This window comes from Phoenix dactylifera, chromosome 18, assembly GCF_051530095.1.
Source record: "Phoenix dactylifera cultivar Ajwa chromosome 18, Ajwa_hap1_PhDact_Kaust_v1.1, whole genome shotgun sequence".
NCBI classification, from domain to species: domain Eukaryota; kingdom Viridiplantae; phylum Streptophyta; class Magnoliopsida; order Arecales; family Arecaceae; genus Phoenix; species Phoenix dactylifera.
The window spans coordinates 10470800-10495646 of record NC_143207.1 but is presented as its reverse complement, the minus strand read 5'-3'; the positions used below and the strand labels follow the sequence as shown (position 1 = coordinate 10495646).

Here is a 24847-nt window from a genome sequence, read left to right as displayed (position 1 = left end):
CAGTCATATGCATTTGAATAACATTTGTACTAAGATTTAACTAAAATGGCTCACAAACATATAATTCTCCTCTTATTTCATTAAACCTTTCTTCACTTAGAGGTTTGGTGAAAATGTCAGCAATTTGTTTTTTAGTGTTGACGAATTCAATTTTAATATCTTCTTTTTCAACATGATCTTTTATGAAATAATATCTTATTTCTATGTATTTGGATCTAGAGTGCTGAATTGGATTTTTGGTTAAGTTTATGGCACTAGTATTATCACATCTTATGAGAATTTTATTTAGTTTGATGCCATAGTCCTCAAGTTGTTGCTTAATCCACAAGATTTGAGCACAACAACTTCCAGCTATAATGTATTCTGCCTCGACTATTGACAATGCAACTGAATTTTGTTTCTTACTAAACCAAAAAATTAAGCTAGCTCCAAGGAATTGACAAGTTCCACTAATACTTTTTCTGTCTAATCTACAATCGACAAAATCAGCATCTGAATAGCCAATTAAGTTAATTGTAGAGTCCTTAGAGTACCATAAGCCTAGATTTTGTGTTCCTAATAGATATCTCATGATTCTTTTAACAACAATTAAATGTGATTCTTTAGGATTAGATTGATATCTTGCGCACAAACAAACATTGAATATTATATCAGGCCTACTAGTTGTAAAATAAAGTAAGGATCCTATCATGCCTCTATACAGCTTTAAATCAATAGATTTATCTAGCTCATCTTTGTCAATCTTACAAGATGGGGTCATAGGCGTACTTAGTGACTTTGTATTCTCCATGCCAAACTTCTATAAGATTTCTCTTGTATACTTACTTTGGCTAATGAAGATGCCTTCTCTTATTTGCTTAATTTGGAGTCCGAGAAAGAATGTTAGCTCACCCATTATACTCATCTCGAACTCACCCTGCATGAGCTTAGCAAAATCTTCACACAAGGTCTCATCAGTAGCATGAAAAATAATATCATCAACATATATTTGAACAATCAAGATATCAGAATTTTTCTTTTTGATAAAGAGAGTTTTATCAACATTGCTTCTTGAAAAATTACTTTTTATCAAAAAGTTACTTAATCTTTCATATCAGGCTCTTGGTGTTTGTTCAAACCATATAGTGCTTTATTTGGTTGATAAACATGATTTGAAAAAGCATGATTTTCAAATCCAGATGGTTGTTCTACATAAACTTCTTCAGCAATACCACCATTTAGAAAAGCACTCTTTACATCCATTTGAAAAAGTCTAAAGTTCATACTCATCTCGATCTCACCCTGCATGAACTTAGCAAAATCTTCACACAAGGTCTCATCAGTAGCACCAAAAATAATGTCATCAAAATATATTTGAACAATCAAGATATTAGAATTTTTCTTTTTGATAAAGAGAGTTTTGTCAACATTGCTTCTTGTAAAATTACTTTTTATCAGAAAGTTACTTAATCTTTCATACCAAGCTCTTGGTGTTTGTTTCAAACCATATAGTGCTTATTTAGTTTATAAACATGATTTGGAAAAGCATGGTTTTTAAATCCGGGTAGTTGTTCTACATAAACTTCTTCAGCAATACCACCATTTAGAAAACCACTCTTTACATCCATTTGAAAAAGTCTAAAGTTTATAAAGCAATCAAATAGTAATAACAATCTTATGGCTTCTAATCTTACTACAGGTGTAAAAGTTTCATCAAAATCTATTTCTTTTTCTTGATTATAACCTTTAGCAACTAATCTAGCCTTATTTCTTTCCACTAATCCTTCTTCATTAAGTTTGTTTCTGAAAACTCATTTTGTTCCAATTATAGAGGAGTTTTCAAGTCTTTCAACAAGATTTCAAACATTATTTCTTTTAAATTGATTTAGTTCATCTTGCATTGCCATTATCCAGTTATTATCTTGTTCAACTTTCTTAATATCTTTTGTTCAATTTGTGAAATAAGGGCAAAATGATTAATTATATCCTTAACAACAGATCTAGTTTTAACACCTTGAGTAGGATCACCAATAATTAAATCTTTGGGGTGATGGGTTGCATACCTCCATTCTTTTGGCAGGTCATGCTTACCTTGCTGAGTTTGATCTTCTTCTTGATCACTTTTCTGTTCTTCATTACCTTTATCAACATTTTTTGATGCAAAGCCATCCTTTAGGGTTAAGTCCCTAATTTCTTTTTCAAGTTCTCCAGCATCATCATCAACATCTACATCCTTTCTTGATGAAAGATCATTAGTCTCATCAAAAATGACATGAATTGATTCTTCTACAACTAATATTCTTTTATTGAATACTCTATATGCTTTGCTTAATGATGAATATCCTAGAAAAATACCTTCATCAGATTTGGCATCAAATTTTTCTAAGTTATCTTTTCCGTTATTAAGAACATAACATGTACAATCGAAAACATGAAAATATACAACATTTGGTTTTCTGTTATCATGAGTTCATAAGGGATTTTCTTTAAGATAGATCTAATAGTAACCCTATTAATGATATGAGAAGCTATGTTGATAGCTTCAGCCCAAAAATATTTAGACAAATTACTATCACAAAGCATTGTCCTTGCTATTTTTTCAAGGGTTCTGTTTTTTCTTTCTACAATCCCATTTTGCTGTGGTGTTTTTGGTGCAGAGAAATTGTGTTCAATTTCATTTTCTGTGCAAAACTTTTTAAAATCTTGGTTTTCAAATTCAGTGCCATGATCACTTCTGATTTTTACAGTTTATAAACCTTTTTCATTTGAAACTCTTTTATAAAATTTTACAAATGCAGAAAATGCTTCATTTTTATGTGCCAAGAATAAAATTTATGTAAATCTTGAAAAGTCATCCACAATTACGAAACCATAATGTTTGCCTCCTAGGCTTGCAGTCCTAGTAAGTCCGAATAAATCCATGTGGAGAATTTCTAAAGGCCTAGTAGTAGAAACAACATTTTTAGATCTAAAGGTGGTTCTGGTTTGTTTTCCTAGCTGAATGCATTGCACACTTTGTCCTTTTTAGAATTTAACTTTGGTAAGCCAGTAATAAGGTCTTTTCGAATAATTTTTGAGATTAAGCCCATACTAGGATGAGCAAATTTTCTATGCCATAACCAACTAGTTTTCTTAATCTTGATATTCATGGCCACTAGACATTGCATATTTTTCATAAGTATATGATCTAAATCTATTATGTATACATTTTCATGCTTATATCCAGTAAAAACAATGCCACTATTATGGGGACTAGAACTTAAGCACATAGAGGATTCAAAAGTAACTTTATAACCTTTATCACAAAATTGAATTGGCTGATACTTAGTGGATTATGTTTTAATCCATCAACTAATAAAACATTTTCAATATAAGAGGATTGAGTGATTCGAATATTACCTATACCAATTACTTTACCTTTGCCATTATCACCAAAGGTAACCACTCCCCTACTTTTCTTTTAAGATGAACTGAGTTTCACTCCCTATCATATGTCTAGAACACTCGCTGTCCAAATACAATCTTCTGTTGGATTTTTGGGTTGCTAGACACACCTGCAAAATATCAATCAAGTTTTTATCCTAGGTACCCCAGCTCTCTTGGATCCTTGCAGGTTGGCAATAATGGATCCTTTTAGATCCCAGATTTTCTTAATAGAGATGTTTCTTACAAGATTGATGATTTCAGGATTACAAGGTATATATTGCAGTGTATTCTTGTTGAATTTAAACAAAATAGTTTCAACATAAACAGATTACAGATTTTTAGAGATGTTTTTAATAGATTTCTATTTTTGTTTATCAGATTTGTAGCGAACTATTTCAAGATAAACAGAGGAGGATTTAACAATCAAGTTCTTGAAAGATTTTTGCTTGTTCCAAGGATGGCATCCCAATCCAGCCTTGTCAAACATAGCTCTTTGATTATCTAGAATTAAGTTCAATTTTTCAGAGATGAGGATAAATCTTTGAACATAAGGTTTTAGCTTATTAACTTTTTTGGTTAACTTTTCATTAATTTCTGAAAGCAGCTCATTAATTTCTGAAGTTTAACATTGCTTTCAGTAAGAAATTGATTTTTCTATTTTAATTCTTTATTTTCTAAAACAAGTTTTTTGTATTCTAAGAGAAGATCAGAAAAGGCATCATGAAGTTCTTCAAATAAAAAGTCATTTGAGTTTCAGCACATACCTCATCTTCATGTGCCATAAAGCATAGATTTACAATTTCTTGTTGTTGCTCTTCTTCTTTCGAGCTTGTTTCATCACTGTCACTCCAAGTGGCCATCATGGCCTTCTTCTTATACCTCCTAGGAGCCTTTTTTGAGTAGAGGGCATTCAGTTCTGAAGTGACCTGGATTTTTACACTAAAAACATGTCACCTGGTACTCTTTTTCTTTCTCTCTACTTTGCCCCCCCTTGATCACTGGCATTTTCCTAAAGCCAGATTTCTTCTTTCTGAAGAATTTTCTAAATCTTCTTGTGATCAAGGCCATCTCCTCACTGTCTTCAGATCTAGAACTCTCGCTTTCATCTTTAGCTTGAGTTGACTTTAGAGCAATGGTTTTGTGCTTCTTTGACTCGTCCTCTTCTAGGCTCTATTTCATGAAAAGTTTGTGAGTCATTAGTGAGCCCAAGAGTTCCAGCGGGAGTGTGTTGAGGTCCTTGGCTTCTTGAATGGCAATAACTTTTGCTTCCCAAGCTCTTGGAAGTGACCTGAGAACTTTGCAGATAAGAACACTGTTAATATAAGATCTGCCAAGATTTTTCAGACCATTAATAATATCAGTAAATCTAGTAAACATTTTAGATATAGACTCTCTGGGTTCCATTTTAAACAGTTCATATTTATGCACTAACATATTAATTTTAGATTTTTTAACCTAGTTAGTGCCTTTGTGTGTAACTTACAGCCTATCCTAATTTTTTTTTTGTAGATATGCAGATGGATATGCGATTAAATTCATTTGCATCTAATGAATAATATAAAATATTCATGGTTTTTGCATTCAGCTGAGCCATTTTTTTATTATGATCATCCCATTCTCCTTCAGGTTTGAGCAGTGAGATGCTATCAATAATTTTCGTGGGTGGGTACGGCCCATTGACTATGATGTTCCATAGATCATAGTCGAGTGCTTGGATGAATATATGTATGCATGCTTTCTAATAAGTGTAGTTTGTGCCATTAAAGAGTGGTGGTCTATTTGTAGATTGACTTTTGGCAATAGAGGTTCCCAATGGTGCTGCTATGATCAATAACTCTTGATGGTTAGATCAAAGAAAAGGGTTGAGTACCGAGCTCTGATACTACTTGTTGCCCATATATGCAGCCCAAGAGGAGGGGTGAATTGCGTTTGAAAATTTTTTTAGCTAGATGTAGCAAATAAATAAAGATTTCAGTTTGGAAGATATAAGTGCTGAAATAATGAATGAATGATAGCTGAGTTTAAAGAGCAGAAGTGTAAAGAGACAAGCACACACACAAATATAGAGAATTTATAATGGTTCGATGCAACCCACACCTACATCCACTCCTCAAGACTCTTAAAATTTTTACTATAATCTCTCTGATTACAGTGCGGCCGTTTTTCGAGCTCACAACCCAACTCGTTGTTTTTTGGGATCACATCAAACCCAATCAGTTTTTACAAGATCACCAACCAAAATGTTAACCCATTTGTTTTTCGAGATCACAAACAATCCAATCAATTTTCACAGCTTCACCAACCAAAATTTTTATACGTTTGTTTTTCGGGCTCACAAACAATCCAGTCGATTTTCATAGTTTTACCAAGCAAAACCTTTACACGTTTGTTTTTCGGGCTTGCAAACAACTCAGTTGGTTTTCACAGGTTCACCAACCAAAATCTTTATCCTTATTGAATCCCCTGATACAACAATTTTTAATTCAGGTTTGAAGAACCTTTACTAATTTCAGAAACAATTGATACTGTTACAACTGAGTTAAAGCAAAGAAATAAATATTGTAACTAAGTAAATAAAGCTTCAAAGTAAATGAAATAATAAATGAGGATCAGAAGCTTTGAAGATAGTTGTTGGCTGCAGCTGAAAGTCTTGATTGCACAATAGCAACTTCCTGTTGAATATCCCAACTGATTTCCTTACAGAATGAATTTTCTCTTTTACAGCTCTTTTGTGAGGATTTAATGTTTGGAAGCTTGGATTCTTTGTTTTTGAATTTTCTCTCTTGTTCCTCTCCTTCTGCTTCTTGTTTCTCTTGATGCTTCTGTGAATTTATTAACTTCATACTGACCAGAAAATACAAACTAGCCGTTAGACCAAAAAGCTATCCGTTGGCACCCAGCAAAAATATTGTTGAAAGTAGCCGTTGGAGCTGTCAGGGTAACAAGGATCGTCCCTCCAAGTTCAGAGATCATCTCATGTGCTGAAAGGGACGGCTCACCAAGCATAGGAGTCGACTCTTTCCTTCAATCCATACAAAATTTTTGCACTAGCCTCAAAGGGTCGACTCTTCAATGTTGGGGGTCGACTTATGTAGATAATGGTTCGACGGTCATTATTCTTTATTTTTCTTGAACAACACAAGGGTCGACTCCTTAAACATAAGGGTAGGCTCACTTAGTTTACAGACAGAATTTTCAGGATTCTTGATTTTGTTTTGCTTGATTCTTTAGAGTTTGTAGGTGCAATTTTCATCTTAAAATTTAAACCTTCACATTTAAGCCAACATCATTAGAGTACACATTTAACTCAATTATTTTTGTGATCATCAAAATCCATCTTTTAGTGTTAACAATTATAAATATAATATTATACTTATTGACATTTCTTACTTTTATCATTTCTTTACTTGTAGTGTACCTATATTTGCAAAATTATTTTCATATAATTTTCAAAATTTATGTAAACAACTAAAATAAATTATATTTTTATTAGAGTTGGACTATAATGATAATTAGGGGTGCAAATGGGTCAGGTCGGGTTGGGTCATGAGTGACCCTGACCCAACCTAGTTCCTTATTCGGGTCCTAATTTTAGATCTAAACCCAACGTAATAGAAGATCAGGTTGGATCGGGTTGGGTCCACCGCTACAGTTTTTGACTCAACGGGTCATTCGGGTCAGGTCGGGTCCATGTATAACCCGGACCCAATCCAAAAAATTCAGATCTGGTTCGGATCCAGGTCGGGTCTGGTTTGGGTCAACCAATCCATGGCTTCAGAACTTACTTGCACCCCTGTGGGCTGTGGCCTGTGGGACCAAATAAATTACAGATTTAGGTCGGGTCGGGTCGGGACAAGTCGTATGATTGAAAATCCAAAATTATCCAAATTTTAAATGGGTTGGGTCGGGTTGGGGCTGAATCCAGTAAACCCAGACCCAACATAGAAAGTGGAGCAGGTCCAATTTTAGGACTCGACCCGGCCCCACGAGTCTTCTAAAATAGGTCGGGTCGGGTCTAAGCGAGTCGGCTTGTATCGGGTCACGGGTCAACCCAACCCATTTGCAGCCTTACCGACAATATTGGTGGAAATATTTCTTATTCCTTTCCAAACCAAAGCATTGGTTTATATATAAGTACAAAGGACGACAAAAATGGTAAGTCTAGTTGTGACAACTATGAAATATTTACAAACATAATCAAAGGAGAATATTCAAAGATAGCACTACTGATTATGGTTTAAGTTGACCCTTGATTGTTGAGATTCACTTGAATGTGGAAATCATAGCTTGATTCTATTCTTGGTTCCTAGAGATATTGTTGATAGAAAATTAGGGGATAATATTCAAAGATAGCACTCTGATTATGGCAGATTATGGCTTAAGTTGACCCCTGATTGCTAAGATTATAGTTGACCCTCGGTTGCCAAGGTCATGGCTAGATTCTATCCTGGATTTCTAAATTCTGCCGACACTCCCCCTCAAATCGATGCTAGGAAGGTAAAAGCATCAATTTGCAACTAGCAAATTATATCGACTTCTAGTTATAGCCTTGGTAAATATATCTAGAGTTTGATGCTCAGAGCAAACATGAGATAAAATAATAGTACCTTCTTGCAGAAGTTTCCTTATATAATAGCAATCCACTTCTACGTTCTTAGTACATTTATGAAAAACAGGATTGTTGGCTATCTGAATTGTACTGACATTATCAGCATAAAGTCTTGTGAAAGTTTTCAAGTGTACCCTAAGGTTGGCAAGTAATCTATGAATCCAGATAATTTCAGAGCATGCTATAGACATAGAACGATATTCCACCTTAGTAGATGATTTGGAAACATGATCCTGCTTCTTACACTCCCAAAATATTAAAGATTCCCCTAAGACCATACACTAAACAACAGTGGAGCGACAAAAATCTGGGCATCTAGCCCAATCAACATCAACAAACTTAGTGAAAGTGAGGATGAGGAAGGAGATAAGAGTCCATGCCCTGCCCATGAGTGCATTTAGGGTTACGAAGTACCCGATGAAGTGCAGCCAAATGAAGTTGATAGGGGTTGGACACAAATTGTCTCAGGATGTGGACAGTGGAGGATATATCTGGCCTTGTCATGGTGAGATATACCAAGATTCCAACCAAGCATCAATAATATGTTGTGTGAGATTAGGATTTTCCATCGTCCTTTTTGTATTTGACATTCATTCCATGGGGGTAAAAACAACTTTGTCATTAATCATGTGTGCTTCACAAATGACATCCTTTGTGTACTTGGTTTGGCTCAGTGTTGACCCTTTAGAAGTTGACGAAACTTCAAGGCCCAAGAAATAAGTTAATGCTCCAAGGTCCTTCATTTGAAAAGTAATTGTTTAAGGCCAAAATACCTGTATCATCACTGTCAGTGATAATTATATCGTCGACATGAAGCAATAAAATGATCAAGTCAGCTGAAGAGCTGTGAATAAACATTGAGCAGTCGTATGGACTTTCGTGAAAACTTGCACGGAATATGGTAGTCTGAAATTTCTCAAACCAATCTCGGAGAGCTTGTTTTAATCCATACAAAGATTTACGAAGTTGACCAATATGATCAGGATGGGGTAATTGATAACCAGCTAGGGGCTTCATGTATATAGTTTCCTTAGGATCCCCATGAAGAAAAGTGTTCTTAACATCATCCATTTGGTGTAATGGCCAATGATGAACAGTAGCAAGTGCCAGAACTTCGTAATCAATTCCATATTGCTACTCATACATCCCTGCTCAATGAGTCTTGCATGGTACCTATCATGTGTCCCATCTGCCTTTAGCTTAATTGAATACACCCATTTGCTGCCAATAATTTGTCCATTTAGGGTGGTGAACAAAGATCCCAACTATGATTTTCGTCAAGTTCCAGTAGTTCCTCGTCCATAGTTTTCCTCGAACACTTGTTCTGTTGCTTGTTTATAGGAGGATGGAATAGGTGTATTGTGTAAAGTAGCAAATAACGTTGATGACTTGCCATATCTTTTAAGTGAGTAACCATGCCTCAGGAGGTAGTTCACAAGAAATATTGGGTTCAACTTCAAGGACTGGTTGGGGGAAGGCATAGGTACGACATCCCTGCTCTGCTCATTATTTTAAAGAGATAATATTTTTTTCTTATTGGAATTAATATTTTTTGAATTATTATAATTATGATATTATACTTAATGACATTTCTTAGTTGTATCATCTCTTTACTTATAGTGTACTTGTTTATTCAAAACTATTTTCATATATAATTAGTATTTTTTATTAGAGTTGGACTATACTAACATTATTGGTGGAAACATTTATTATTCCTTTCCTAACCCAAGAATGGGTTTATATATAAGTACAAAGAATAACAAAAATGAGAAGTGTGGCTATACAAAAGTGGTAACTATGGTTGTACAAAAATGGGAAGTTCAGTTGCGATAGCATTTCTGATTATGGCTGACTATAGCTTAAGTTGATCCTTGATTGCTGAGATTATAGTTGACACTTGATTGCCAAGATCATGGCTTGATTCTATCTTGATTCCTACATTTCGTTGATCAATATATACATTATGTTAACTCATTGAGAATAAAGTTAGTGATTTAAAATCATTGATACACCATCCAAGTTGAAAATCCAAATCATCGAACATGCTCTATACTAAAAGCATTCCTAGAAATCAAAGTATAATTTTAGTGGTCTTCTAGAAGCCAAGATTCGTATATTTTATTGGTCTTCATATAATTTCAGTAGATTTAAATTCATTGGATTTTGATGATTAGATTATAATAAAATAATACATCATGCTATTAAAACCATCTATATTGGTATCCACTTGATGATTATATCAAAGACCACCAAAGCATATTTTGAATTTAGGATTCTAGGCTTTTTTTTTTTTTGAGAGGAAAATTGCAATGCATTTTTTTAAGTGTAGATCATGTTCAATGTTTTTTAGCTTAACTTTGGATAGTCCATCTTTGATTTTGAATTGTTCACTTCTTTTTCTAGGAGTTAAGGTGTGTGGTCTAACTATTTTTATTATATTATATTCTTTAACTTTTTGTTGCTAATATATACATATATGAATAGCTAAAATATTTACCTTTATTTTTATTTAAACTTAGCTTGTGATAAATTTATGCTGGAGGGTTTTTTTTTTACAAGCGTTATTTTGCTGTAGGCTAGTTGATATTATAAATTATATTGGTTGTGTGGGATCACAAATTTTAAGCAAGCTAGTACTGGTTTTTGAAGTCCATTTTTCAAAATATTATCATTGTTATTCACTTATATCTTTTTAAAATAAAATTACTCATCAAAAATAAAATATTATTTTTTAGATTGAAATTTTCTGCATCGAATTTCTCTGAAAAGTAATTATACAATCAAAAACTAATAGCTTTCATTCAATGAAAAGTGAAAGAAAATAGTATTATTTATTTTACTGTTATTTTTTGTTGTTAAAACACTATTATAGTAGTAGTTATCTTAATATATAAATGATGGATGTTATAATCATTATAATGGTTAATGATGCTTTTAGTAGGGTGAGTTAACCGGATAATGCGATTTTAAAACCTTGATCTATATTATAATACATAATAATACTTTCACTCAAGATGGGGTGGGAGGCAAGCCCCAATTCACAATATTCTCTCTCTGTATTTTTTGTGAATATATCATATAAATCATAAAAGTGCTGCTCTGTTTCCCCATGCGAAGCCACAATGGCCCTTGAAATGACCTAAACTCCACAAGTTATCTCTTGGGGAAGCTGCTAAAAGAAATTTACACTTCAGGAGAACTTCACAAAATTTGGGGATGGATTCTTGGAAACATATCTGGTTCGCACTGATTCTTTGTTGTTATACTCAGATTTGTCAGTCATTCAATCAATTCACAGCTCCATCTTTGACTTTAGTTTGATTTCACCAATCTTGATCAATATTCCTTGCTATCTCAAAATCTATTGTAATTGTCGTGTTCATGCTTGGTTTGCCTTGTCAAAATCCATCTTAGCCATCATTCAAGTTTCTCTAGAGCAAGCCGATAGCTTATTGTTTCTAGCTCCAGGGTAGAATTCCTTGATCTACTTACTTCCATAACTTAGTCCTTAAGATTCATTTTTAATGTTAGACCTTTCATCATCAATGTCGAGGAATAATAATCCCACATCAAATAGGTTCATCCATCTAAATACTTGGGTTATTAGATAGGATCTTAACATGGTATCAACAGAGCCCACCGATCCTTCTTACCTATCAAATTCTCCATGCTCCTACTTACTAATCTATGTATTGTCTCTAGTTATATGATATAATTTGGGTTAGAGTGTCGAACACCGATACATATACTTTTAATTTGAATAAGTCATAGCTTCATGGAACATTGTTACTGGTCTTGCTTTGTAAAGTATCATTCAGCACAAATAATCAATTCATGATTTATAGCATGAACTGCAGGCAGCGGTTGGCAGCCAATTATGGGACACAGCTTTTGCTGTTCAAGCAATCATTTCTACTGGCCTTTCTGAAGAATTTGGCCCTACTCTTAAGAAAGCGCATGAATACATAAAAAACTCACAGGTCTACTCTTAGTTTATTAGTTCTTATTCTGATGCGTCAGTCACACTCATGCCACCTTTGTGTACTTGACCTATTTCTAACTTGTTTTAAAGATTCTTGAGGAGTATCCTGGTGATCTCAAGTCATCGTACCGGGATAGATCAAAAGGCTCATGGCCCTTCTCGATGGCAGATCAAGGATGGATGGTTTCAGATACCACAGCAGAAGCATTATTGGTAGCCATTTTAGTGCCCTCATTTATTATTCTCTAGTTAAGATAGTGATATTCTTCTATCTTCTGCAGGCTCTACTCTTATTGTCACAAATGTCTCCAGCACTTGTTGGCGATTCAGTAGATGTGAAACGACTTTATGATGCTGCGGACATCCTTCTTTGCCAGCAGGTAACTCATGTCTGGCCTCTAGAAAACCAAATTTGAGTAGCTCTCCTTCAAGTGCATCACTTATTAAAGCTTCTACACCATTGATCTAATAAGGTAAAGCATGCATTTCTGAATATATATAATTGAACTGATGAGTCTTCTAAACATTAATGTCATAGAATTAAGGTGCATTCGACCAAGGATAGTTTGCGTAATCTATATAGTTATACTGGATTTTCTACTTCCATCCTGTTTATAACATATCTACGACTTTTGTATTGTTGGAGTTGAATGTTGGTGGAAAAATAATAATTTCTACATTATTTGCTTGATTTCCTACAAGCAAAATACTAGCCAAAAGAAAAAACCTTGTTGGATGTGATCAAATAATGCAACTCATTATTTTATAACCTCTTATTGTTTATAAGAAAGAACATCAGTGATATGTTTCTTGATGACTTATAACAATTAGCATATTTGTCCAAATGCAAATAATCAGAATAAGCATTAAAGGGAATCTATCACAGTATTGTACCTTGTTGAAATAAATTTTGTTTTTATTGTGTAAAAAGAGATTTAATTTGTGATAAACTTCATGTACAACATTTATTCTCAGCTGCTAGGTGCAAAATTTTACGATAGAGGATCTAAGTATACTTACATAATACACAAGTTACCTACCTTACCTTGCTATCTAGATATGATGTAGGCCTGTCGGTTCGACATGGTTCTATAAAACTTGTTGGGTCCATCCAGTCTAGCAAATGCACGCACACCTGACTAAGTCGTATATAATACATTCTAATATGGGATTAATTTTTATAAATCTAACCTGACCTTGACCTAGAATCGATTAGAACCCAATAGTTTCCCCAGTATATCATGTGTAATTTTACTCCTATACACATCACTTTTTTTATAAATTTTATTAATTATAATTTTTGAAGCTATGTCACAAATAAGTTATTTTGAGGATATGAAGGGGTTTCAGCTAACCAAGTAATGGTATTCGCTTGGGACATAACCCTGATCCAAACCTAATGAGTGCCAATTATGTTACAGAACTTAATACACACGAACTTGACTTGTAAATAGAGTTGTATGTTCTCTCCTACCCTAACTTGGTCTCAACCTGATACCTCGATTAGTGAGTTTTAGAGAAAGTTTAGGCCCAGACCTTCCATAGGTCTGAGTTTAGATTGAGATGTACCCTAACTCAAGCCAACCTGATATCACTTCCTAGCTATCACATAGGAATTATCCTTTATTAACAATTTCAGTAAACTCACATGTAATTTTAAGGTCTTTCCTCTTCTGTTACATTAGCAAATTCAATAGCTATTAAATATTGTTTTCCTTGTTGTAGGAGAAAAGTGGTGGTTATGCAAGTTTTGAACGAATAAGAGCCTCTCCTTGGTTGCAGGTCCGTGCTCTTAAATGCATATTCCTTTACTATTGCTAGTTCTTTCTGTATTGTTCCCCTATGGAGTTATATTTTGAACCTAAAAGATGCCAACCTCTTGTCTATGTGCATGGTTAAGAGTTAAGTATTGCATATAATATTTATGCTGATCAAGGACCAACAAGCATTCGTACCTCACTTTGTCTATGTGTGTTTACATGTATGTCTATGTGAGAGTTAGAATGCTATTGTATGATAGTTATTGTTACTAGTGTTGTAGTGGTATAAAACTATATTATTATTCATCCTAAATAAGTTGGACTACACTCTTGACATTAAAGCTTAGCTAAAAGATTTAATGATTTCAATATTAATGATTTTGAAAACTTAGTTCCTAGCAGACCTGCGGATTTTTGGTTTTGGAAGTTCAATTGAGTCTTTATACCTTGCTCAAATAAAAAGAAATTATGATGAAATGAAAAAATAATGGAGAGCACTGCGCAAGCAGAGCATATACTTTAGCATATATATTAGCATATAACCACGATTCATGCAGTACAGTTTTTCCTCCTTTTCTAACTATTTTTGAAATATAATATTGGAATGCAATGAATTATAGTAAATAGAAAGCTTTTTGTTGGTACAATAAATAGCAAACTTCAATAGTTAAATTTCTATTGTACTTTAAGCAATGAACTTTAAAATAATGGCTGAGTAGAACTTTCGGCATCAGTACTAGCATCATTGATATATACCAGCTTTAACATGGTAAACAGAAAACTCTGTATAAGGGCCTCTATGTACAAACGTCAGTCACTAATACCATCCCTACATGATATGTGGGGTATGGTTTTTTCAATTTTCAAAAAATATAGTATTCATACTAATTGCACAAAAAATATATTATTTTGAGAAATAATGAACCATATTAAATAAGAACTTATAAGCTGAGCCTCATTGAGTATTAATATTGTTCATTATCAATATGCCAATACTTATTGCACATTAAGCTCATTGAGCATATCACAAATTCTATATCATAATATAGACATGACTATAACAATTTAATATGGTATTTGCTTTCATATTCGTAAGTGTTTTTGACCAATAATAATAATACTCATATTATTAGTATCATTTCACATCAAGCTTGATCTTATTTCATGCTATTTATAATAGATTTTTAATATTAATGTAATGACATACTTCCACTATACAAAATTCAAATGCTATATGCATATCTATTGATATAGTAAAATATACAAGAATAAGATCATGATCCAACCTACATATAGTAAGAAATAGAAAAGAATTTCATCTAGAGGATATTTAAATACAATATAGCGAGGTCATTAGTGGTTGTACTTTTACTTTTAAGTAAGATCATGATCATAAAAATACAAAATATAGGCATTCTAAATTATCGATGATAGAGAAAGGAGGTAGCTAGGTACAGTTCATAGTTTGGACCCTCATAGTATAATGGGGGTTCTAGTTTTAGGGCCTCCAAGGTGAATCTGGGCTACAGAGGATCTAGGTAGTGAGAGGTAGTTGACAGGGGTGCTAGTCGGATAGCGTCCACATTTGAGACTTTTAATAGCATGAAGAGAAAGAAGAGCAGAGGTTTACCAATTAGGGCACTATATTCATGACTTGAATTCATATGTCTACCCTAGCAAGGACTCAAAGTAGTAGAGAATTGATTTGATGTTGCAAAAGAAGAAGAAAAAGGACATATAGAGAGCAATTGCAAAGTCATTCCGCTTGACCCACATACCTACAAATGTTGCCTCCAACACCGACTACTGCAGCGTGATTTGTTCCATCCAGAAAGCTTGTCAAGGTATCGATCCTCCAAGATCGAAGGATATATATAGCAAGATTTAATGAGGACAAGAAGGAACTAGAGGAATGGATTAACCTTTCAAAGCAAATGGCCCACATATAAGTTGACTATGATGTGTGATGGTTGTATTAGGCCTATTAGGAGAAGAATCATCAATGTTTTGACATATTGTAATAAGAAGATATCCTTCTAGAAGTCAATACATCCAACAAAGTGCATGATGCCTGGTACATCTTGAGCTTGATGGAGAAAGTTATTGATCAGATAGGAGAGGAGCATGTCATGCAAGTGCTTATAAATAATTGATCATTGTACAAGGCCACCAGAGATATTCTAATGATTAGGAGGTCACGTATTGTTTAGACCCCATATGCAGCCCACCATCATATGAAGTCTGTGAGTTCATCAGAACCTTAATTTTTTCCTCTTTACAACTAGTGTTAAAAATACCCAAAAGAAATTAACTTAAAAAAAAATTGTGAAGCCATTGTTACTGGACATAGTTGAATTTGACCCTACAAAGTCAAGAGTCAAAGGCAATGGAAGAAAATCCAAATTCATTGAAATATTGTGACCAGATGCAATGTAGATAAGGAGCTAGTTGAGGAAACCACCAAATTCATTTAAAGAATGTGACCAGATGCAAGGGAGATAAGAAGCTAGTCAAGGAAAGAACCATTTCCAGCAAGAGGAGTTCCAACAAAGGGATCACTAAGATCTCAGTCTTTCCTAACTATTTGCTCAACTCTATTAGGAAAGATAAAAACATAGTATTATACAAGTTCAAATTCTTGTACAGAATTATAAAGCAAACATGAATGGAAGTGTTCCCAACATGAATTGCAGGTAATGTATGCTAGTTACGTAAAATATAAAAGTGCAACGAATCAAAGTGAGTTTTAAAGAAGGAAATTTGAATAAGAAAAGAAACGGTGTTGTTGAAGGAACACACTCTAGTTAGTTGAATGAAATGCGCAAATTATGTGCTATGTTTTACACAAAATAAAACTAATAGTTACACATACTGCCCATTGCATTCCCTCATTTTTAACTCTTCATTTTTATTCACATCGAAAAACTTACTCTAAATCTTAGCCATGTGTGAGATGACAATCAATTTATTGTTGAGGAAGTATGCAAGTCATCCGGTAAATGATTGTGATGGAGCACATGATCAAGCCGCTACATACTTGGTGTTACCTATTTCCTCGAATGCTAGTCAAGAAACCTTACGCGTGACATATATAATGCACAAACTTAATTTAGATTATACTACGAAACTTAAGTCTTTTGGTTTTCTTTTTATTTTGTTTGCTGGAATATGCTTCCAAATTTCATAATCTTCTATTTACAGATACTGAATCCTGACGAAAATATGGCAAACCTTATACTTGAAATTCCGTAAGCTTCTATCAAAATTTTTCGTGAATTATTTTCTCAAATCTTTCCTTGTGCTATAAAATTTTTAGGGATATGTTTCCCCAAAGTCTTGCTTACAAATACACAATCTTCATGTTGCAGATACGTTGAATGCACTGCATCCGCAGTTAAGGCTCTATCAGTTTTTAAGAAATTGTACCCTGACTATCGCAAACAAGATATAGAAACATGCATCACAAGAGCTGCAAATGCCATTGAAAAGATGCAAAATCCTGATGGATCCTGGTTTGCTTCCTTATTCCCTATTTTCCATGGGCATTTCATTTCCATATTATATTATTATTATTATTACTCTTTGTATCTGCATTAATCTTTGTGAGATATTGTGTCATGTTTCCAATGGTTTGTCTAACTTCGGGAAAAGTGACATGGATATTTTCCAACAGGTATGGTCGTTGGGGCATCTGCTTCACCTATGCCACATGGTTTGGGATAAAGGGGTTGGTAGCTGCAGGGAGGTCCTATGACAATAACTATTACATCCGTAAAGCTTGTGACTTTCTGTTGTCAAAACAGTTGGCTTCAGGTGGTTGGGGTGAGAGCTATCTATCATGTTGTAACAAGGTAAAGCTTTCAAAAGGTCTATATGAATCTTTTTTCCATTGTTTTTTTTTTTGATATAAATCTTTTTTTCCCTTTTCTGAGGTTTCATATAATTGAGCTATTATTATTAGCCCACTTGTCTTTCTTTTTTATATCTGTAGGACTTTACAACCTTAAAAGGAATCTTATATATACAATATATATACATATATACATATAATTCCCGTTTTATGTGGCTCATCAAATGTTAATTTTTCTTGCAACACATAAGTCGGAATTTCGATTTACAAGACGACGTGAACAAAAGTGCAAATCATTATTGTAACAATCCAATATCTCATCCAAAAAGGCTAGCCTAAACATTTTATTTGGTTCCTTGGTCTGGTATAAGTACCCTAGATATACCTAGTGTGTCGCTGATGTGAGACTAAACACATGCCCGAATGGATTCTCGTATACTCCCTCCGTTTAAGCTCTGATATCCTTGACAGGTTGAAAGTCTAAATCTTTTCAACTCTAATCACAAGCACCATGATTGGCCCATAGTCAGCCCCAATAGGCTAGAGCAACATTATCCCTTAGTCCACATAGGCCATGGGCCACGTCTGCTCTGATACCATTTGTACAACCCAGGACCTCATCCAGAAAGACTAGCTGTAGGGTATTATTTAGCTTTCTTGGTCCGATATAAATGCCTAAGATCTACCTATTGCATAGCTAATATGAGACTAAATACATGCCCATACGGATTCTCACAATTATCTTTCTTCATCCTCTTATATGATCATGTGTTATGTTGTACATTGGAAAGTGTCTAGGATCAATACATCCGACATTCGCATATAACAACATCTCTAGTATTGTAATCTTTCCGCTTCTAGGATGCATATTCATTATCATTATCTTTATTTTTTGCAAGCAATGCGTCCTTCATATCCTTTCCTATTTTCTATCTTTGTTTTTTTTTGGGATCGCTGCTAGCTTCCTAATGTAGCATTTATCTAATGAGCTAATAGATTGAAGATCAGAAATCAGCTAGCAATCGGCAATCAACAAATTCCATTTTGGGTTTCACCCAAATACTAGATCTTAGCATTCTTTTACTCATTTGGAAAGATCTTATTAGTGTTCCTTGGATTATCCATCTTGGCCAAATTCAAATGTTTCAGAGTCAAAAATTGGTTAGAAGGTACAAGAAAAATATAGAGATGGATTTATTATAATGTTTAGGTTTATTCTTGTCAAGAAGTTTCATTTCAGGGTCCTAGATAAAATAGGATCCAGTTAATTCTGCAATTTAGAATAGATCAGGTTTAGTATTATTGGAGGTGTAGACAAGCTTCCACTAGAAGAGCTTTTGGTAGTTTATTGAGGACTTTGATTTTATTGACCATCTAGTGTAGACTTTGCATATGTCTTTTCTTATTCCTCTTTTCTCCTCATATTTTGATTTCTTTTTCATTGTAGCATCACTTAATGGCCCTTCACATTTACTAATGTGATGGAATTAATTTGAGTTATCTCATGAAGAGGTATTGATTTAATCTAGAAGAGTATCCAGCTTATAAGAAATTTATTTTCCTTTCCAAAGATTTAACCCCCTTTCTAAATTTTCTCCTACCTATGAAGATTCTAAAAAGTTGCTTCACTTCGAATTTTCATATAAAGATGAAACTTAGTTATGCTAACATCGATTGATCTATTTTATTTCAACCTTCATCATCGATCATTTGGAATTTACACAAGAATGATATAGAGAAGGATTTGTTGAAGTTCGCGACAACTCAAATAGAAGTAAAGCTTATGTCAAGCGCCACCCTTTCTTTTACCACCGATGATAGTTTAGGATTTTCATCCTATTCTAGAGTTGAAAGTACTTCTTCCTCCATAAAAGAGGATGGGGGAATGAGAACGCCATTGGAATTGTGTTAGGTTTGTGGTAGATCACCATTGAGGTACTAAGCAGTTATGAGGCAAGACATGATATAAATAGTTAGAACTGAGGGTAGGCTCTGTTTGGGGGAGCTTTTGGAGGGCCAAAAAGCACTTTCTGGCCCTCCAAAAGTACTTTTAGGTAAAAAAGTGTGTTTGGTAAAATTTCCAAGAAGCTGTTTCAGCTTTTGCGGAAAGCTGAAAACAGCTTTTTGGCAGAAGCTCAATTTTGGAGCTTTCCGAAAACGCTGTTTTCAGCTTTGTCGGAAAGCTGTATTTTTGACCAAAATACCCCCATTCTTTTTCCTCCCAAAAATCTCAATCGCACCGCCTCTTTCTCTCTCACCATCTCCCCCCCTCTCTCTCCCTCTCTATCTCCTTCTCCTCAATGCCGCCGAAAAAGAAAAAAAAGAAAAATAAATAAATAAATAAATATGTATATAAATGAACGAATAAATAAATAAATAAAATAATAAATAAATAAAAAAAATATTAGTAATTATTTAACCAATTTTTTCACCTAGTTAGAAATTCGTTAGAGAAATAAATGGTCATCAAAAGAGTAAAAAATTAATTTATACTAATAATTATAATATTTTATACATTTATTATTGTATTATACTATAAATATAATATAATATAATATTATGTTATGTTAAATAATTTAATATTATATTAAATTATTATCCTATAGTATACAATGTTATAGTACTATATTATAATAATATTATGTTACATTACATTAATATTATACTATATCATATATTTATGTATTAATATATATTATATTTTATTATGCACTATTGTATAATACTAGTAATGTCCTTTATGGTCATTTTGTCATACAAAAGTACTTTCTCAGTTGTTTACCAAACAAATGTTAAGGTGCCACAGCACTTTAGAAATGTAGTTACCAAACAGCAAACAGCTTTTTATAACAGCTCTACTTCCAACAGCTCTACTTCTAACAGCTCTACTTCCAACAGCTCTACTGCCAACAGCTCCCCCAAACAGGGCCTAAGCAGTTATGAGGCAAGACATGATATAAATAGTTAGAACTGAGGGTAGCTATGGATATATTTTTGGTTTTCTTCATTCCAAAAATTTAAATAGTTATAAAGCAAGAAGTGATCCAAATTGTTAGAACTAAGGGTTGCTCTGACTTCTTTTTTTCGGTTTTCTTCATACCTAAAATTTTGTTCTCATTCAAGACCCTGAAGCTCTTAAGGGTGTCATTGGTGTGAGGAAAGGAGCCTGATTGTTATGGAGATTGGAATGATTATAGATTTAGAATATAAAATTTTGTTATTCTTTAGGTCTTTCTAGGTATTCCGATCCTTTAGGCTTACTCTCTTTTATTGGGATATAATTCGAGTTATGTGCTTGAGTCATTTGAGCCCCTGTTTGGGGGAGCTTTTGGAGGGCCAAAAAGCACTTTCTGGCCCTCCAAAAGTACTTTTAGATAAAAAATAGTGTTTGGTAAAATTTTCGGAAAGCTGTTTCAGCTTTTGCGGGAAGCTGAAAACAGCTTTTGGGGAGAAGCTCCAATTTGGAGCTTTCCGAAAATGCTGTTTTTAGTTTTATCGGAAAGCTATTTTTTGGACCAAAATGCCCCCATTTAAATCTCACTTTTTTTCTTCAAAACCCTCATCCCATCTCTTCCTCTCTCACCCATCCCCTCCCTCTCCCTCTCTATCTTCTTCTTCCTCTCAACACCGCCGTGGGCAGCCACCATGTTGGCCACCACCCATGGCCGACGACCCCTCTATATTTTAATAAATAAATTAATAAATAAAATAAATAAATAAAAAGAAAAATAATGAGTGAGTGGCAAATAATCTGATCTAAATAAATAAATAAATAAAAATATTAGTACTTATTTAACCAATTTTATCACCTAGCTAGAAAATTTCTTAGAGAGATAAATGATTATTAGAAGGATGAAAATTAATTTACACTAATAATTATAATATTTTATATATTTATTATTGTATTATACTATAAATATAATATTATATTACATTATATCATAATACATTGATATGTTACATTAAATAATTTAATATTATATTAAATTATTATTTTATAATACATAATGTTATAGTACTATATTATAATAATATTACATTACATTACATTAATATTATACTATATCATATATTTATATATTAATACATATTACATTTTATTATGCTCTGTTGTATAATATTGGTAATGTCCTTTATGGTCATTTTGCCACACAAAAGTACTTTCTCAGTTTGTTTACCAAACACATGTTAAAGTGCTACAGCACTTTAGAAATATAGTTGCCAAACAGCAAATAGCTTCTTATAAATGCTCTACTTCCAACAGCTCTACTTCCAAAAGCTCTACTACTAACAGCTCCCCCAAATAGAGAGCCTGATTGTTATGGAGATTGGGATGATTATAGATTTAGAATATAAAATTTTGTTATTCTTTAAGTCTTTCTAGGTATTCCGATCCTTTAGGCTTACTCACTTTTATTGGGATATAATTCGAGTTATGTGCTTGAGTCATTTGAGTTTTATAGCTATACATGGATGTGATTATTGGAATTTTTTCACAAGGAAGAACTGCAACATATAGGAAGTAATTTTTTATCATAAATGAATTATTTAGCCAAGGAAACTGAACATTTGGACTCACCCTACTTTATATTATAATTTCTTTTGATTTATTTGTATTTGAGATGTAAATTTGACTACAATTCCTTCCACTTTTTCTATAGAAATGGAAGTTCAATTGTTAGCTACTTTATCATTCTTGCTATGAATGATTTAGTGCTAATGCTCAAGGTGTGCCTTCTTTATTGTTTTATTAAATGAGTGCAAAAATGACGCCGTATATGAGCTAAAGATATGGTTCAAATATAGGTAGATCTGACAAATAAATTGCTTTTGCTGCTTTTTGCATATCCTCCACATACAAGAATGCATTAATAAAACTAACGTAGGCTGGGTTAAGTAAAGATGTGTCTTTTGAGTGATATATGTTTGCTTAGTGCAACTAAAGATTAAAGATAAATTCAGACATCTATACTACCAGACACATTGAACGAATACATAATTCAAACGTCATGTAATGAGGAGGTGAAAGTAAGGTTGTTGGGTTGAATTTGTAAGAAAACATGGAATATCCTGTATCAACTAAATCAATGGATAGTTATGACTGGTATTAATAAATAGTAAGGTGATAAAAAAAATGGTTGATATACTTCGGACATGCGGCAGCATTAGTATGTGTTTCATAGTTAAGATCAAAAAAGACATGGACAATAGGATTTGTAAATGCTCTGAGATGCTTTCCATCCCAAAGTGCTTGGTATTGGTTAGAATAATATTAGAGTATGTTCCATTTAATACTACCCATTTTGATGCTATTGATTATATTTTTTAAGCTTACACCTACAATTTTTTACATTCAGATGGGTCGCATAAATTGTCTTTTACATTACTTCATTATCATAATTCTATTCATAGGTTTAAATTTAAATAAAGACTAGAGTTCATTTGAGTTATGATTCAAATATTAATTATTCATGATCAAAGACAAATTGTTATTTTCAACTCCATCTATATAACTTTCAACAAATCCTCACCCTTTTGCATATTACTTTGATATATTATGAATTGTTGGTTTTCATATATTTAACATGTAAAAATGCTATTAGTTATATGACTGAACTTCATTAGCTGGCTTTACTATTCATAGCCCATAAAATAATATAAATTAGACTACCACTGGTAAAAAATATTATCTTTTCAACCATAACCTAAATATATTTATCAAAATTGCTTGAACCATATTTGGGTAAGAGATTAAATATTTTTTTGACACAGTTTGAGATATTAAAGCTGCATTGGTATCTTTAGATTAGTTCAATTTATCATAGTTGTAAACCACTTTTGCTTTTGATATAGGTGTATACAAATCTTAAGGGAAATAGAGTTCATGCAGTGCAAACTGGATGGGCCATGTTGGCGCTTATTGATGCTGGGCAGGTTTGTTTATATAATTTGTACTTAATGTCATATTTAGATAAACTAAGATGATGACACCTCAAATGAAACTATATTTTCCAATATTATATCTTTTTCGACTTTGCCTATCCTATGCAATATTTTGAATCAATTAAAGTTATAGATATGTCATAGGTTTTCATGATTATGACCAATATTCCTTATTATAGATATATTATGTTGCTTTGCTAATCATGTTCCACAATTGATTCATGCCTATGTCCATATCTTTCTTTTCATGTGCCTTCTTAATTGAGAGTCTCTGGCTTTTTCTTTTAAATTAGAACTCCATCAATAGTGGTGATTCATTTACAAAGGAGTTCCTCGATGCATTAAAATGATAGAGTATTACTCTTACTATCAAAAGGGTGAACTTATGTGCAAAGATAAGGTTACTCCATTGTAAATTAGAGGTCGTAGATTTGGAATATGAAAATAGCTTCTCTTCATGCAGTGCTACATCTACGTATATTTGGCCCTCCTCAAACCTTGCAATGGTGAGAGTCTCATGCATGCCATTCGTTTTATGATTGGCCTTACAATTAGTATAGAAAAGAGACTATATCATAAGCCTTCAGCTCTATTAATCTGCTATCACCATGAAAGACCTTTGTGTTTGCTAGTAAGAGATGAAGATCATAAAACAACATAATTTCTTGCCTCTGCCAAGTATAATTGATCTTAGTGTTCTAGGGCAAGAAGGTGTCAGTTCAAGGTTCAGAGACACAACAAAAGTATGAAGCAAAGAACTAAAATTAAATTATACTAGAAACTTGTCGGATTACCCCCAAACGCGTTGCGACGATCGCAGTGGAAAGATACGTGCGGGGTCGTTCATCTCATGAACATTTTAGGGAATGTAGATTTCAAAAATTTTCTAGAGTTCCCTAACTCAGATTTATGAAATCTAAAGGGAAGATTAAAATTAAAAGACTAGATTAATTTCAGATCTACAACAATTCCTAATTGCATAGAATTTATAAAGATTTAATCTTTACCTTTGAGCGGATAGAATTTCACCGCTATCTGATGATCGTAGGATTTTTGGTTCGCTTGAAGCAGTACAAGTGTCCAGCCTCTACAGGTATTCACACGAGGTACAGATCACTCCAAGATCTCATCGGGGTGCTAGTTTCCTTGCAGAGATCATCTTTGATGGCTGAATTCCTCTTCCTTTAATCAACTCCTTGATTACTTTGAGAGGAAGAAGAAGGAAGACGATGAAGGACAAAGAGGAGGAAGAAGATGGCGCAGCTCTTCTTCCCTTCTTTCTTGCTCATGCCAGGAGG

The 24847-nt window shown here is 33.4% G+C and overlaps 1 protein-coding gene across 11 annotated transcripts in view; it reads left to right on the top strand.

Annotated features, from left to right (window-relative positions):
- Positions 1-24847, top strand: part of LOC103695874 (cycloartenol Synthase-like) — a 132930-nt gene that overhangs the window by 39293 nt on the left and 68790 nt on the right. For 6 of the 11 annotated variants that reach the window (XM_088714308.2, XM_088714313.2, XM_088714317.2 and 3 more), the window contains exons 10-17: positions 11872-11994; positions 12087-12209; positions 12278-12376; positions 13722-13778; positions 16958-17004; positions 17125-17268; positions 17430-17607; positions 23460-23540. In XM_088714308.2, the coding sequence (XP_088570434.2) occupies positions 11872-11994; positions 12087-12209; positions 12278-12376; positions 13722-13778; positions 16958-17004; positions 17125-17268; positions 17430-17607; positions 23460-23540 (852 nt within the window). Of the gene's footprint in view, positions 1-11859; positions 11995-12086; positions 12210-12277; positions 12377-13721; positions 13779-16957; positions 17005-17124; positions 17269-17429; positions 17608-23459; positions 23541-24847 lie in introns of all 11 variants that reach the window. The other 5 variants (XM_088714307.2, XM_088714311.2, XM_088714312.1 and 2 more) reach the window with 1 other exon arrangement.